Genomic DNA, 16,564 nt, shown 5'->3' with positions numbered 1-16,564 from the left:
TACTTTATATTTTACTATACACAGCAATAAAGTGATACACTCAATGGCTATAGAAATATTTAGGATTAGTTTTTCTTATTCTTAAGAATGTATGTTTCTTAGCTCTCTCATAGCTATTGTTTATTTCTTCTAGTTTTTCTTTTATTTTGCATCTAGCTGCTACTTGCTTATTTTTCAGCATACTCTTAATTTCCTTCTTTTTTTACTTCTTATGTGTTGCAGGGTCACAAACGAGATAAACTTTACTAGAAGTCCCTGTAGAAAAAGAAGGGGCATGTAGGTAGCACTGTGAATAGAGAAGTGGGTTTGAAATCGGAAGACTCATCTTCACAAGTTCAAATCTGACCTCAGATACTTCCTAGCTATATGACCCTGGGCAAGTCAATTAATCCCGTTTGCCTCAGTTTCCTCATTTGTAAAATAACCCGGAGAAGGAAGTGGCAAATCACTCCAGTGTCTTTGCTAGGAAAACCCACAAAGAATCAGACACGATTGAAACGAATGAACATTCTCATTTTACAGATTAGGAAAGCAAGGCTCCAAGAGGTTAAATGACTTTGCTGAAGTCACACAGATAAAAAGTAGAAGAGCATGAATTTAAAAGTAAAGCCTTATATCCAAAGCTAGGATTCTTCCCACTGACATACACTACCTCCTTTTAATGAAGGTTTTCTGAAAGCATAAAACACATGAACTTGATTTAACGCATAGCTTTGGTGAAAACTATCTGGGTTGCTCCATGTTCTCTCTTTTTTTTTAACTATTTAAGGTTCTCAGCTGTGCTCTGCACTGTGGAGACTGTCAAAAACATTACCCTTAGAGAAACAGCGTCACTGGGTACAAACTACTCACCAGAATTTCCTTATCAATCTCAGATTTGTCCTTTGCATCTAATAACTGTTGTTTCAATTTTTCAATCTATATGAAAATAGAAATTGAGAATTATGCAAGTGAAGAAAATGTTTTATACTGTACCTCCCTACTAAGTAGCCTAACCTTCAAGTGCAATTAAAGCCACTAAGTCACTGGAAGAGGATCAAAAAAGTCTGACTTGAAAGCAGTCAAGATCTTCGTCTACATTCAATCTGTTGTATTATCTTGTTTTGATTGATGTAGATGATGAAAATCCAGTGTTCCAAAGATACGTATTTGGAAAAGGGATCAGCATTTTAGTAGACAAGATTCTCTGATAAAGGTATCATTTCCAGAATATATAAGGAAATGATACGAATTTATTAGAATAAGAGCCATTTTTTCAAAAGACAAATGGTCAAAGGATATGAAAAGGTGGTACTCAAAGGTAGATATCCAAGCTATCTAACAGTGATATTTTAAAAAAAAAACCAACTCCAAATCACTAAGAAGCAGAGAAATTCAAATTAAAGCAGTTCTGAGGTTGCCCACATCTATCAAATGACCAAAACCAGAAAATAACAAATATTTCAAGGACTAATTGAAAAAAAATTGAAGGAAAAAACCCCCTTTCCTGATGATTCAGTTATCCATTATTTTACATTTTACTACATGGTAGTACAGTGATACACTGAAGGGTTACAGTAATATCTTGTTCAGGGTTGGGTTGACCTTGCACAGCCCTCCCTCACTCAAAACAGTCAAGTGCAAGTCATGTCATAATTTCTCTGATGTCATGGTCCTCTTAGAAAATGAAGGACAAACACAACCTTTTCCCCCTACACTTAAAGAAGACATATTTTGTTCTCTATGTTCTCATAGTTCATATTCAACTCTTAGAAGCTAACTCTTGGGAAAAGTCTCCTAATTTTCTCTGGATTATTTAAAAGATATTCCTAGGATATAATGGAACCACCAATAAGACTAGAAAAAAGTTAATCATTGATGAATGCAATACATTATATTGTCCTTTTTCTTTCTAGTCTGTTTCTTCTGTCTTCATGGAAATCTGTTTGTGGGAAAAGTTAGCAATCTGCTAGATAAAGACATTTATGTTTCTAAGGCTACAAAAAATGTACATATATATAAGGATATATATATATAATATATATATAAGGATACAGAGAATATATATATATAAATAATATATATAAGGATACAGAAAAGAAAATGGGAATATGGCTGGCACTGATAGGTATAAACTAATACCCAATTGTTATTGGTAAATTATACAAATAAAGGTTTTGTCGGACACAAAGTGTTTGTAACAATTTTAGAAATTATCACATCACTGATCTAAAATGTCACTTTAGAATAAAACAGTACAAATTCTGTGTTCATTGAAGATGTCCTATATGGTTAATTGCACATTGTGGTCACTAACTAAATAATTTGTCAGTATTTAATCTCAGTTTTGTAATTCTTCTAACTTCTAACTTCTTTACCTGTCCTAATACTTTTATAATAAATTGACTTCAGTAAAGATGGGAATTGGCTGAGGAAACTGCAGCACTCAGGCACAAAAAAGGCTTTTTTCCCCCAACATTCGAGAACAGTGTTGAGCTGGTTAATATTTATCCCTACATTTTGAAGGTATTTTTAGGATTTGAGATCTTTCCCAAAAAATATCAAAAGATGCCCTCAAAAGTGTGGAACTGAGACCTGGTTCTTGATTTTGAGAGTTTTTACTCTAACTTTTGCAAAACATAAATGTCCACTCACAAATTTATGTAAACAAAGAGTAAGAATGACAGAACCCAAATTTGTATTTTATATTTCAAAATAAAGAATTTTAAAGGGTTTTTAACAGTCAGCGTGGAGTGGAGAATGGCTAACGTATAGATAGATTTAGGCAAAATTACATTAAAAACTGGAAAATTTCGTAACTGTCGCTGTAGAATATCAAATAAGTGCTTATGGCATACCGGAGAAGAGGGAAGAAAGGCCTAACAACAGAGGAGATGAGGAAAGGGCTATCCAGTAGATGGCATTTAAGTTGTGTTTGTATAGCCTGGGAAGAGCTCTTTACCAAATGCAAATTAGTCCACCAGTGAAACTACTATGTATATCCAAGTAAAATAAGATTCAAGAAGTTTTCTACATACCAAAAGATCTTTATCTGAATCTTGCCTCTTTATGTAGGTTAATACAGCCATTGTATCTTTCTCCATTTTGTACTGCTGCCTCTTCAAGTCCTCATTACATTGTGCCAATCTCCGAACAGCCTCACGATACCCATCCCGGGATATTTCAGAGACTTCCAATCTGGCCTCCCAAAGGGCAGCATTAGCCCTGGCTCTCTCTAATTCTGTTTCTTCCCTTTTTGTCAGCTTCCTGAATGAGAACAGTATTTAGTAACAGTAATTAGTATATTTTCCTCTGTAGGGAATAATTTTTTTAAAATCTTACTTGGCAAGTATCTAACATCTAGGTTAAGTATAAAAAAGCTCACAAGTTTCCTAGATGGCCCAAGATGCAGAAATAATGTAGTCTGACATTTTTTGACTCTACCCCTTTCTGAATGGGAGGAATGGGAGGGACTAAGACAAACGCAGCACTCTACTTGAACTACAGGAATTGCAGAAGGGAAGTTATGGAGCATGGTAATTTTAGGAGAAAGCAGAGAGGGCCTGTAACCTAGAGTCTGTAAACTTGCTTTTTAAAAATATTTTTATAACTATTTCAATATAATTGCTCATTAGGTCATTAGACTTTGAAAATGTCTAAAAACAACATGTATTCAGAAAGAGAAAAAAATTAAAGAAACAAGTAAGAGGTTTATTTCTAAAAGGAAGAAATTAAAAGGGAAAGCCTCTGGTCCCTCTACCCTTTCCTGTTCTAACACCTGGTCAGCCATCTCACCGATTCCTTTGTACCCTCTAGATTCCTTGCCCCCTTCATCTTACATCTTTCCCATCTTACTAATTTATAACCCTGGACAAGCCCCTTGTAACTACTTTCTGCAATCTCAATTTAACTACAATCTACAATCCCAGGATTTCTGGGGAAAGTAAGAAAAAATGGGCAGCTGATTCAGTAGAATTCATTCACAAATTCATTCTAAACCAGGAATTCTTAAGCATCTTAAGTGTTATGAATCTCTGACAAACTGGTGAAAGCCATGGACCTCTTCCCAGAATAATGTTTTTATTATTTGGCGTAGCTAGGTGGTACAGTGCTAGAATGATGGGCCTGGAGTCAGGAAGACCTGAGTCCAAAGCCAGCCTCAGACACTTACTGCTGTGAAATTTAAAAAAAAAAAAAAAACTTTCACAGATTTATCGCCTCCTCCACTCCCCTCCCTCCCAAGACTTTAGCACACTTAGACACCATTTACAATTATACACAGCAAAACAATAGAGAACAAACTATCTAAACAAATCAGAACTGGACACAATGAAAGGCTTGTAAAAAGGAAGCAGAAAACTCTGGGGTGGGGGCAGGATGGGGAATCTTCATTTCAGCAGAGAGAAAGGAGGAACAAGAGAAGGAAAAAAAACCCCTCAACTGCCTGCCTTCACAGCCAATAGGGGACATGCCTACTCCTGTTCTCTGAGTGCTACTCTCTGTTTTCAGGTATCCCATCTGTCTGTGGTAGGCTTCTGGTCTCAGTCTCTCCCCATCTCAGTGCCTCCAAACTTTGTTCAGGCTGCAAGACTGCATACTCTCTCATCCCAAAACTAACATGATTTGTCAACTCTCTCTCCAGAGAATTATCTCATTAGCCCCTGGAAGCTTGTGAGAGGGTGCTACATTACAATTTTCCACCTGCCCACTTTATTAATCCCTTATTTCTACCTCATCATTTAACCGAAAGTGCTCTCTTGAAGGAGACTAACTAGTACTAATTACCAATGCCTTTACTTAGTCCTCGTCTTTTGTGATTTATTTACATAGCTAGAATATTTGATAAATTTGCCTCTGTGAGAGACAGCAAAAGTTAAGTTTCCACAGTAAGTTGGTTAACTGGTGAAATCACTGAAAATAAGTTAGATAATAATTAGGCCTGTAGATTGCAGGTGGACTCAACCAATCAAAAGACAGACAATGGCCCTAAAAAGAAACCAAATCTACAACTAGCTGGAACTAGCCAAGAAAAATGACCTAGAGTCACCTGGAGAAGGTTTTCTTCACTGTGCTTGCTTAATGAACTTCATGCATATAAGCAGACACATCCTTCATAAAATTATCCTTCCATTTTCTGATCATGGGTCCTATGTTAAAACATGTTTGGGAGGGGGAATCACACTAAGGGGGGGGTTATGTGATGGGCATGTAGAAAAGACAGTGACCTAATGGAGAATGGACCAATCCATCTCCTGGTGGGAGGATCTGAACTAACAGTATATAGCTCATCTTGCTTCTGTAGGCAGTGCTCCCTTCTACTGAAAAGAGGGTGGGGGCCGGTTTTGGTCAAAGTGTTCAATTCTTCTGAACTGTGCTGTGATCAATTTTCCTTGACACCTTTTTAATGTCAAGAGTGTTTCTAATTCCTCCCTTTCTTGAAGGCTGTTAAGTGTTGTTAAGTAATGCATTGGGTATTAGATCTTTGTAGTCAAGATTTCGTCCTCTGTAAAATGGGGATAATAATAGTACCTACTTCCCAAAGTTACTTTGAGGGTCAAACAAGGTAATGTGTAAAGACCTTTGCAAACCTTAAAGTGCTACATAAATACTAGTTGCTATTATTATTAAGACTCCTCCCACACTGTAACAGTCACAGTGTTCAAGGACTGTTTTTGATAGACTTAGCCCTTCACAGCATGCAAGGACCTAAAATATTCCCAAAGGACTCGAGGCAAAATGCCATTCACATCCAGAGAAAGAACTATAGAGTTGGAATGAAGAATGAAGCAGACTATTTTCTCTTTTGTTAAGTTATGTTATGTTTTATTTTTCTCATGGTTTCTCCCATTCACTATAATTCTTCTATGCAACAAGACTAATATGAAAATGTGTTTAATAAGAATGAATGTGTAGAGCCCATATAAGATTGCATGCCATCTTGGGGAGGGAGGAGGAGAAATTTAAAATTTATGCAAGTGACTGTTGAAAAATGAAAACAAATTAATAAAAAAAAAAAAAACTAAAGGACAAACAACAACAAGACAGATAAAAAAAAACCTAAGGTATAAATAGCTCAAGTGATTTACATAAAGACAACTGCCTAGTGAGTAGCATTGCCCAGGACTCAAATCCATGTATTCTATCTCACATTTTGTATTCTTTGCATTTGATTCCAGACTACTAAATTTAATGTTTTGGGGGTTTTTTAATGTTGGGCAGAAAATTTAGCTACCTAGCTTTAAGTCACAATTCCACATAACAATGAACACACTTGAAACTTTATTTTTTTAAACAAAAGCACATCACAAACCCTAAAGGTTTGCCAACTGTTACTTCCTTTTGTGCTTTTTAGTTACTTCCTTTTTTTGAACACTTTAGCTGTTCCTGAACTAATTAAAAATAAAATACCCCAAAGCAGAAGGCTGACTTGGGCACAAATGGATGTGTGGAGCCCATATAAGATTGCACGCATGCCATCTTGGGGAGGGAAGGTCAGAAAATTTAAAACTTATAGAAGTGATTTTTGAAAACTGAAAACAAATAAATGAATAAATTTGGGAAAAAATAAAATAAAAATCATCCAAGCAAAACAAACAAAAAAGACTCCTCCCTTGATTTCCAGGAACTACCTAATTTTCTTACATATTAAGCCCTATATTTGGAATTCCAATTCAACAGGTCCAACTGCCTATGCAATATTTCAAATGTAATATCCCACAGGCATCTCACACTCAGTACGTCCAAAATAAAACTCATCATACCATCACCCCACCTCTTATTTCTATTCAGAACACTACTATCTTTCCAGTCATACAGGTTTGTGTGGGATGGCTCAGGTCCCTACATAAATCAATTACTCAGAGGCCTCTCAAAGTGATGACAGAAAAGAGATTTATTCGATTCTCGAGAAGCGGGGCTCACCTGTAGGAGTAGGAAAGCTGAAGACAAAGAAAAGGGCAGTGATTTATATAGACCCTAATGCAAGTCCCTCCTCCCCCCACTGACCATTATCCTCATTAGCTGAGAATATGGTCTTACATTCTAGACACAAAATCTAACCAATCCCTTTTGAAATGAAGACATCGAGGAATTATGTAAGTTTTGTCCAATCATTGAGACCCTAATACACTACACAGTTTTATATCCTTATATGGAACTATTCTATTCTAAAAATATTGTAACCTTGAGCCTTTAGGCCTTACCTCACCCCTGGGAGAAAAATTACAATCTGAGGAGTCTTCACTAAGTCTATCCCACTCAGGTTCACAATTTCAATGTCATTCTTGACTCTTCACTCTCACCCTGTTATCCAACCAGTTGCCAAATCTTGTCATTTCTACCTCCACATCATCTCTCATATCCACTCAACTACTCTAGTCATTCAGCTTCTAACTTAGTTCAAGGGATCATCTCTTCATGACTGGACTATTGTCATAATAGTTCTTATGGTCAAATCAGTCAATACTTAAAGTAATTCAGGCTATTCATTAGAATGTCAAATACTAAAGCTGAAGATTAATTACTTTGGCCACATTATGAGAAGATGGAATTCACTAGAAAAGACTCTGATGATGGAAAAGACTAAAGGTAAAAGGAAAAGGGGATGGTGGAAGATGAGATGGATAGTGACATGGAAATAATGAACATTAACTTGGACATACTTTGAGAGATAGTGTAAGATAGAAAGATCCATGGGCTCACGAAGAGTGGGTCATGACTGAAAGACTGAACAACAAAACATCAACATGGTCTCCCTGCCTCATATCATTCAGGTCTGACCATGTTATTTCTGTAGTCAATAAATTCCAATGATAACCTATTGCCTCTTGGATCAAATATAAGTGCCTCAGTTTATCTTTAAAGCCCTTCACAACTGGGCTTCTACCAACTGTATTATATACATTACTTCTACTCCCAAACTGAACAAACACCCTAGCTGACTTGGCCATCCTGCTGTTTCTCACACGACACTTCCCTATCCCCAAGCCTTTGCACTGATCTCTTTCCCCAAGCCTGAAATGCTCCATCCCTCATACATCATCATTTCCTTCCAAACTCTGCCCAAGGGAGACCTTCTACATGAAGGTTTTCCTGAAAACCCCAGCTACTAGTGCCCTCCTACCAAAAGCTGCCATTTATTTTGCATATATCTTGTATATGCTTATTTGTTATGTATTGTGCATTGCGTATCTCCTGTCTATTCTTATCACTGTCACCTGGATTGAATATAATCTATAATATATTTTTGTTTTTGTGTCCCCAGATAGTGTTTAGCACAAGGCTTGCTAACTGATACATGCAAGATTCCATACCCAGTAAAGAATAAAGCAGCAGCCCACTGTTGCTCTGACCCAAACCCAGGTCAAGAACTTGCAGAGTTTAGAACTGGGAAAGAGGAGTGTGGAAAGTTGGGGTGTGGAATCAAACTTTGTTCTCAGACCAAGTTCCCAACCTGAGCTGTCCCACAAAGTATGGAATAACATAACAGTAAATAAATATCTCAAGAAAACCACAAAAGTACCAGCCCAGTCCCTCCCTCCAGAGGTGCACAGAGCCTAGTCCTGATATCAAGTCTAAAATCAGAAGGAAGACTGGAAGAATGAGCAAAAATAAACAAATAAATAAGAATGCTACCACAGAAAGCTGTTATGGCAAAAAGAGATGTTCAAAATACAAATCTAGAAGAAGAGAATGAATCTAAAATATCTGCAAACATTGTCTCAGGGAAAAAAAACACAGTTTGGGAACAAATTCAACTAGAAGTCATGGAAGAAACGGAGAGTTCAAAATAAGTTAAAAATGTTTTTCTCAATTAAATGAGAGCACTAGAAGAAAAAAAAACTTGGAAGAGATATGAGAGCTAGGCAAGAAAGAACTGGAAAAGGAATGAACAGTTTGGCACAAGAGGTACGAAGCCTCGACCAAGCAATCAACTCCCTGAAAATCTGAATGGATCAATGAGAAGACAATGACTCTATGAGACATTAAGATATATTAAAACAAAGTCAAAGGGCTGGAAAAAATGGAAGAAAATTTAAAGAAACACATAGTAAAAAGCAACTGACCTTGAAAACTGATCAAGGAAAAAAAAATTTAAGAATCACTGGAGTACTTAAAAGCCAAGACAAAAGAAGAGACTTGGACATCTTATTTCAAGAAGTCTTAAAGAGAAACTACAAATCCCTCTTAGAACTAAAAGGCAAAGTGGGGGAAAAAATCTACCAGCCACCTCCTGAAAGAAACCCCAAAATGAGAATTCCCAGGAATACCATAGTCAAGATCTAACACTTCCATATCAAAGAAAAAATACTTCAAGCAGTCATAAAGAAAGAATTCAAATACTAAGCAAAGACAGTCAGAATCGCATACAGTTTAGCAGCCACCACTATGAAGGAGCAGACAGCTTAGAATACGATATTCCAGAAGGCAAAGAATATAGGTTTTCAGGCAAGAATAACCAGCCAAGAATAACTTATCCAGCAAAACTGAAAACAATACCACAGGCCAAAAAACAAAACAAACAACCAAGAGAGAACTTCCAAGTATTCTTGAAGAAGAAACCAAAGAAAGCTGCAGAGAAACTTTGAAATTGAAACACAAGAGTTAAGAAAAACCATAAATGATCAGCCCAAGGATAAATGGTTTGCATTCTAATAAGGAAAGAGGATACCTGTGTCCCCTCTGAATTCTATCATCATAAAGATCATAGAAGAAGTCTCATTAGGCAGAAGCTCTAGAAACATTTCAGTTACATCTTGATAATCTAAAATGAAGAAAGGAAAGGGGGGCAGTAAGAGGAATACCCTAAGGGAATAAGGGAAAAGATGGTTTGGGGAAATTATCTCCTATAATCTGGACACACAAGGAGAAATCCATACAAATAAGAAGGAAGGGGGAGAACCTCACTCTCCTATCACCTGGTCAAAGGATGAAAGAATACACACACATACACACTCATTTGTGTATCTATTTTACTCAGTAGAAAAACAGGAGGAATGTGAAGAAAAGGGAATTAGAGAAAGAGTATATTAAGGTATATTAAGTCCTAAGCAAAACAAACTCAAGGATATACAAAAATAATGATTACTTTTTTAGAGGTGGCAAAGAACTGAAATCTGAGGGGGCTTTCATCAATTAGGGAATGACTGAGTAAGTTATAGTATATAAATGTGGTGAAATACTAATGTGTTATAAGAAATGATGAAGGGACGGTTCAGAGAAACCTGAGAAGATAGGCACGAACTGATGCAGACTGAAATGAATAGAACCAGAACAGTTTATACCATGACAATATTCTAAAAGCAAACAACTTTCAAAGACTTAGAAACTGTGATCAGAGTAATAACAGACCACAATTCCAAGGAACTAATGATGAAACATGCTACCCACCTCCTGATAAAGAGGTAAAAGACTGAGTATAGAATGAGATGTGTTTATACATACACACACACATAAATACATACATACATACACACACACACACACACACACACAAGTCACTTAACCTGTTTGTCTTAGTTTCCTCAAATGTAAAATGGGGATAATAACAGAACCTACCTCACGCAGAGATGCTGTGAAGTTCAAAAGTCATATTATTTGTAAAGGATCAGAACTGAAGGCATTTAATAAATGCTTAGTAGGCATTAGTATAGAAGGCATTAAATAAATACTTATTATATTAGGCATTTAGTAGACGCTTATTTAATCCACCTATGTTTGTGAGAATGTGTGTATATACATATATGTGTATATGCATGCCATATATATATCATATACATGTTCATGATACATATATGATCTGGCCAATGCAGAAATTTGTTTTTATTTTAAAATAAATCAATAAACAAATGCTGTTATATGACACAGCATGAAGAACAGCCTTTTGGAAGCTCCTGGTTTGGGAAGGTAAGAATGGGCAGAGTAGATAAAGTCCTCCACTCAAACTGTTAGAATCCTCTTTTAGATATTTACCAGCCCTGTGACCTTAAGTCATTTAACAAGAGCTGTCATCTATTAAATGAAGAGTATAATAGCAACTATCCAAAAGGACTAATGTGAGGGTCAAATGTGATAAGGCTGGGTTCTGCAAACCTTAAAGAGAAATAACTGTAAGATATTATTACTGGACCACATCAAATGCATGTTACTATTGCCTACCAGCAGAAATCTGTGAATTTGTAAATAAGTACCCAACCTACACATGGCCAAATAATCCTTGTCCAAATTGAAGCATTGTTTTAGGATCATTCAAAACTACATGACCTCTCCACTCAGTTTGGATAATAAAAGGAGGTTTTCTTAACCTGGGGTGTGTGAATCTTTTTTAAAAAAATATTTTGACAATTTTTTCAGTACATTTGGTTTCCTTCTGTAATTCTGTGTGTTTTATATTATGCATTTAGAAACATTATTTTTAGGAATCTATAGGCTTCACAAGGCTGCTAAAAATGGCACCCCTCAAAAAAGTTAAGGACCCCTGGCAAATGAGTTCACAAGACTGAGTCTCAAGAGGTTCTGAATTCCCCCATTCAACCATGTGCCCTTGGGCAAGTCATTTTACGTCTATGAATAATAAAAATAACAGCTAGCATGGTAGTACTTGGAGGTTTGCTAAGCACTTTACAACTACCATCTCATTTGGTCCTCACAACAACCTTGTGAGGTAGGTGCTGTTATTATCCTAAGCCTGAACGAGACGTTGAAGTGACTGGACCATAGTCACACAGCTAGGAAGTGTATCAGAGACCAGCCAAGGTGAACTCGGCTTCACCAAACAAACAAACTTGGAGTTGGGTTTTTCTTATGAAAAATCGCTTCTTTTTTTAAATTTAATTTTATCATTATTATTTTTAATGTTTTACAATCACTGCCATAAAATTAAGATTTTATCCCCCCCACACCTACCCCCCACTAGCCCCCTCCCTCCCCACGACAGCATATAATTCTGTATAGGTTCTACATATACTTTCCTATTGAGTACATTTTCACTATAGTCATGCTATGTAGTCGGACTAAAATAAATGGAAGAAATCATATAACAAATCAAAACATGATACACAAAAACACACACTCACACAAACATGATCCGCTACATTCTGCGAATGACTTCCATATTTCTTTCTCCGAGTGTGGAAGGCGTTTTGCCTTAGAAAACCACCATTGGTATTTTTTTTTTAATTACGAAATTCCAAGTCTACAAGAAAAAACTCTTGCACACTGTGGTCGTTGCTGTGCATAAAGTTCTCCTGGTTCTGCTCCTTTTACTCAGCATCAGTTCATATAAGTCTATCCAGGCCTCTATGAAGTCTTCTTGTTCATCTTTTCTTATGGTGTGATAGTACTCCATTACATTCAGATACCATAATTTATTCAGCCGTTCCCCAGTTGATGGGCATCCCCTTGACTTCCAGTTTTTGGCCACCACAAAGAGAGCTGCTACAAATACTTTTGTACATGTGGGACCCTTTCCCATTTTTATGATCTCTTGGGGATACAGTCCTAGAAGCGATATTGCTGGGTCAAAGGGTATGCACATTTTTGTAGCCCTTTGGGCATAGTTCCAAATTGCTCTCCAGAATGGTTGGATGCGCTCGCAGCTCCACCCACAATGAATTAGTGTTCCAACTCTCCCACATCCTCTCCAGCATTTATCATCTTCCTGTTCTGTCATGTTTGCCAATCTTATAGGTGTGATGTGGTACCTCAGAGTTGTTTTGATTCGCATCTCTCTAATCAATAGTGGTTTAGAGCACTGTTTCATATGATTATAGATAGCTTTAATTTCTTCCTCTGAAAATTGCCTGTTCATGTCCTTTGACCATTTATCGACTGGGGAATGGAAAAATCGCTTCTTTGTATAGAAAACATGAAAGACCCCCGGCTCACCTCCTCTGACCAGCCCACCCCTCCTCTCGCTTCCTGCCTCTTCAGGGGTCAGCCCTCCCTCCCTCCAATCCAAGCCAACTGCAGGTCAGGTCATCTCGTCGTGAACCAAGGAGGGGTAGGCGGATACACATTTAACAACCAGCTCCCCCTCCCCTCGATTCGAGGTGGGACCGCTCTTCCCGGACATTTAACGATCGGCTCCGAGCCGGGCTCCTCCTCACCATCGGAAGCGGGCGCCCAGATCTCCGCAGTAGGGACTTCCCCCCGCTCCCCGCACCTGAACCCCTGGGGAGACAAGCAGAACTCCGGGCGCAGCTTCTCCCCCAGCCCCTCCTTCCGGTCACCGCTCCCGTCCCAAGGCAGGCCGCGGCGCCCAGCCCGGGCGGGCCTCCCGGGCTCCTCCTTACTTGTCTTTCTTGTCTTTGCCTTTCTTCCCTCTGCCTCTCGGCTTCCCTCTCCCCTTCGCCATGGTGGTCGCCTCGGCTCTCCTCCAAATCTAGCCTCCCTGGGCCTCGGAGCAGAGACTGCACCAGGACCGCTCCCGACGCCGGGACTCGGGTCTGTAGCCAAGGAAGCCAAACGCCGCGGAGCCCCGAGCAGTTGCCCAGGACGCGCCGAACGCAGGGTCGCGCGCACGCACGCAGGGCCGCACGCGCACGCGCTCGGCGAGGGAGGGGTGGGGGAAGACGCGGCGCTGGCACGCCGCCGTCGCTGCCGCCTCGCCTCCACCTCCGCCCGCGAGGCTGCGGACTGCGTGGGGGGAGGGGGTCTGCGTCCCCGGGGCGGGGCCGGCGGAGATCAGGGGGAGGGACACGGGGGTGCCGTCGGGGTTGGGGGGGCAGGCGCCTGGAGTGCGCGCCTCTGGGGCCGCCGGGCGGGAACAGCCTTGGACGCGGTGAGTGACTGCGGCCGCCGAAGAGCGGAAGGGCACGGAGAGCCTCGGAGGCGGGGAGAGGGGCGCGCCTGGCGGGCTCGGCCCCTAGGCCTGCCGGCGGGGAAGCGACCGGAAGGAGGGGTCAGCGCCCGAGGTGGGGCTGGGGGTGGGCCTTCCGGAGACCCGGCTTGTACTTGGGATGTGGACAGCCCCGGACCGGGCCGGGCTCTGGGGCCACGGATCCTGCTGTGTGTGTGCGTGCGTGTGTGTGTGCGTGCGTGTGTGTGTGTGCGTGTGTGTATAGATGTGTGTGTATAGACGTGTGTGTGCGCGGGTGTGTGTATGTGTGTGCGCGTGTGTGTGTGTGTGTGTAGATGTGTGTGTGTATAGATGTGTGTGTGTGCGTGTGTGTGTGTGTGTGTGTGTGTGCGCGCGTGTGTGTATAGATGTGTGTGTGTATAGATGTGTGTGTGTGCGTGTGTGTGTGTGTGCGTGTGCGTGTGTGTGTGTATAGATGTGTGTGTGTATAGATGTGTGTGTGTGTGCGTGTGTGTGTGTGTGTGTGTGCGTGTGTGCGTGTGTGTGTATAGATGTGTGTGTATAGACGTGTGTGTGTGTGCGTGTGCGTGTGTGCGTGTGTGTGTGTGCGTGTGTGTGTGTGTGTGCGTGTGTGTGTATAGATGTGTGTGTGTGCGTGTGTGTGTGTGCGTGTGTGTGTGCGTGTGTGTGTGTATAGATGTGTGTGTATAGACGTGTGTGTGCGCGGGTGTGTGTATAGATGTGTGTGTGTGTATAGACGTGTGTGTATAGATGTGTGTGTGCGTGTGTGTGTATGTGTGTGCGCGCGTGTGTGTGTGTATAGATGTGTGTGTGCGTGTGTGTGTGCGTGTGTGTGTGTATAGATGTGTGTGTATAGACGTGTGTGTGTGTGCGTGTGTGTGTGTGCGTGTGTGTGTGCGTGTGTGTGTGTATAGATGTGTGTGTATAGACGTGTGTGTGCGCGGGTGTGTGTATAGATGTGTGTGTGTGTATAGACGTGTGTGTATAGATGTGTGTGTGCGTGTGTGTGTATGTGTGTGCGCGCGTGTGTGTGTGTGTATAGATGTCTGTGTGTATAGATGTGTGTGTGTGTGCGTGTGTGTGTGTGTGCGTGTGTGTGTATAGATGTGTGTGTATAGACGTGTGTGTGTGTGTGGGTGTGTGTGTGTGCGTGTGTGTGTGCCAGTGTGTGTGTATAGATGTGTGTGTATAGACGTGTGTGTGCGCGGGTGTGTGTATAGATGTGTGTGTGTGTATAGACGTGTGTGTATAGATGTGTGTGTGCGTGTGTGTGTATGTGTGTGCGCGTGTGTGTGTGTGTGTATAGATGTGTGTGTGTATAGATGTGTGTGTGTGTGCGTGTGTGTGTGCGTGTGTGTGTGTATAGATGTGTGTGTATAGACGTGTGTGTGTGTGTGGGTGTGTGTGTGTGCGTGTGTGTGTGCCAGTGTGTGTGTATAGATGTGTGTGTATAGACGTGTGTGTGCGCGGGTGTGTGTATAGATGTGTGTGTGTGTATAGACGTGTGTGTATAGATGTGTGTGTGCGTGTGTGTGTATGTGTGTGCGCGTGTGTGTGTGTGTGTATAGATGTGTGTGTGTATAGATGTGTGTGTGTGTGCGTGTGTGTGTGCGTGTGTGTGTGTATAGATGTGTGTGTATAGACGTGTGTGTGTGTGCGTGTGTGTGTGCGTGTGTGTGTATAGATGTGTGTGTATAGACGTGTGTGTGTGCGTGTGTGTGTGCGTGTGTGTGTGTGCGTGTGTGTGTGTGCATGTGTGTGTGCGTGTGTGTGTGTATAGATGTGTGTGTATAGACGTGTGTGTGCGCGGGTGTGTGTATAGATGTGTGTGTGTATAGACGTGTGTGTATAGATGTGTGTGTGCGTGTGTGTGTATGTGTGTGCGCGCGTGTGTGTGTATAGATGTGTGTGTGTATAGATGTGTGTGTGTGTGCGTGTGTGTGCGTGTGTGTGTGCGTGTGTGTGTATAGATGTGTGTGTATAGATGTGTGTGTATAGACGTGTGTGTGTGTGCGTGTGTGTGTGCGTGTGTGTGTGCGTGTGTGTGTATAGATGTGTGTGTATAGACGTGTGTGTGTGTGTGTGTGCGTGTGTGTGTGTGTGTGCGTGTGTGTGTGCGTGAGTGTGTGTGCGTGTGTGTGTGCGTGTGTGTGTGTATAGATGTGTGTATAGACGTGTGTGTGCGCGGGTGTGTGTATAGATGTGTGTGTGTGTATAGACGTGTGTGTATAGATGTGTGTGTGCGTGTGTGTGTATGTGTGTGCGCGCGTGTGTGTGTGTGTATAGATGTGTGTGTGTATAGATGTGTGTGTGTGTGCGTGTGTGTGTGCGTGTGTGTGTGCGTGTGTGTGTGTATAGACGTGTGTGTGTATGTGTGTGCGCGTGTGTGTGTGTGTATAGATGTGTGTGTATAGATGTGTGTGTGTGCGTGTGTATGTGTGTGCGTGTGTGTGTGCGTGTGTGTGTGTATAGATGTGTGTGTATAGACTTGTGTGTGCGCGGGTGTGTGTATAGATGTGTGTGTGTATAGACGTGTGTGTATAGATGTGTGTGTGCGTGTGTGTGTATGTGTGTGCGCGTGTGTGTGTGTATAGATGTGTGTGTGTATATAGATGTGTGTGCATGTGTGTGTGTGTGCGTGTGTGTGTGTATAGATGTGTGTGTATAGACGTGTGTGTGCGCGGGTGTGTGTATAGATGTGTGTGTGTGTATAGACGTGTGTGTATAGATGTGTGTGTGTATGTGTGTGCGTGTGTGTGTGTATAG

General features: G+C 40.9%; 2 protein-coding genes across 6 annotated transcripts in view; one reads left to right on the top strand and one right to left on the bottom strand.

The window, feature by feature from the left end:
• BBOF1 (basal body orientation factor 1) overlaps window positions 1–16,564 on the bottom strand; it is a 97,311-nt gene that overhangs the window by 67,134 nt on the left and 13,613 nt on the right. For 2 of the 5 annotated variants that reach the window (XM_072624880.1, XM_072624885.1), the window contains exons 1-3: window positions 13,272–13,552; window positions 3,018–3,246; window positions 853–918 (exon numbers count right to left, since the gene is read on the bottom strand). In XM_072624880.1, coding sequence (XP_072480981.1) covers window positions 853–918; window positions 3,018–3,246; window positions 13,272–13,333 — 357 coding nt within the window. In that variant the 5' untranslated portion in view covers window positions 13,334–13,552. Of the gene's footprint in view, window positions 1–852; window positions 919–3,017; window positions 3,247–12,053; window positions 13,216–13,271; window positions 13,553–16,564 lie in introns of those variants that run through there. The other 3 variants (XM_072624883.1, XM_072624881.1, XM_072624884.1) reach the window with 2 other exon arrangements.
• ENTPD5 (ectonucleoside triphosphate diphosphohydrolase 5 (inactive)) overlaps window positions 13,556–16,564 on the top strand; it is a 42,325-nt gene continuing 39,316 nt past the window's right edge. Inside the window, exon 1 of the mRNA XM_072624894.1 lies at window positions 13,556–13,759. The gene's annotated coding sequence lies outside the window, so the exon portion shown is untranslated. The remainder of the gene's footprint in view (window positions 13,760–16,564) is intronic.

The sequence above is a fragment of the Notamacropus eugenii genome, chromosome 7, assembly GCF_028372415.1.
Source record: "Notamacropus eugenii isolate mMacEug1 chromosome 7, mMacEug1.pri_v2, whole genome shotgun sequence".
Lineage (NCBI taxonomy): Eukaryota > Metazoa > Chordata > Mammalia > Diprotodontia > Macropodidae > Notamacropus > Notamacropus eugenii.
The sequence above is the reverse complement of the archived record's forward strand: the minus strand, read 5'-3'. Positions and strand labels throughout refer to the sequence as shown.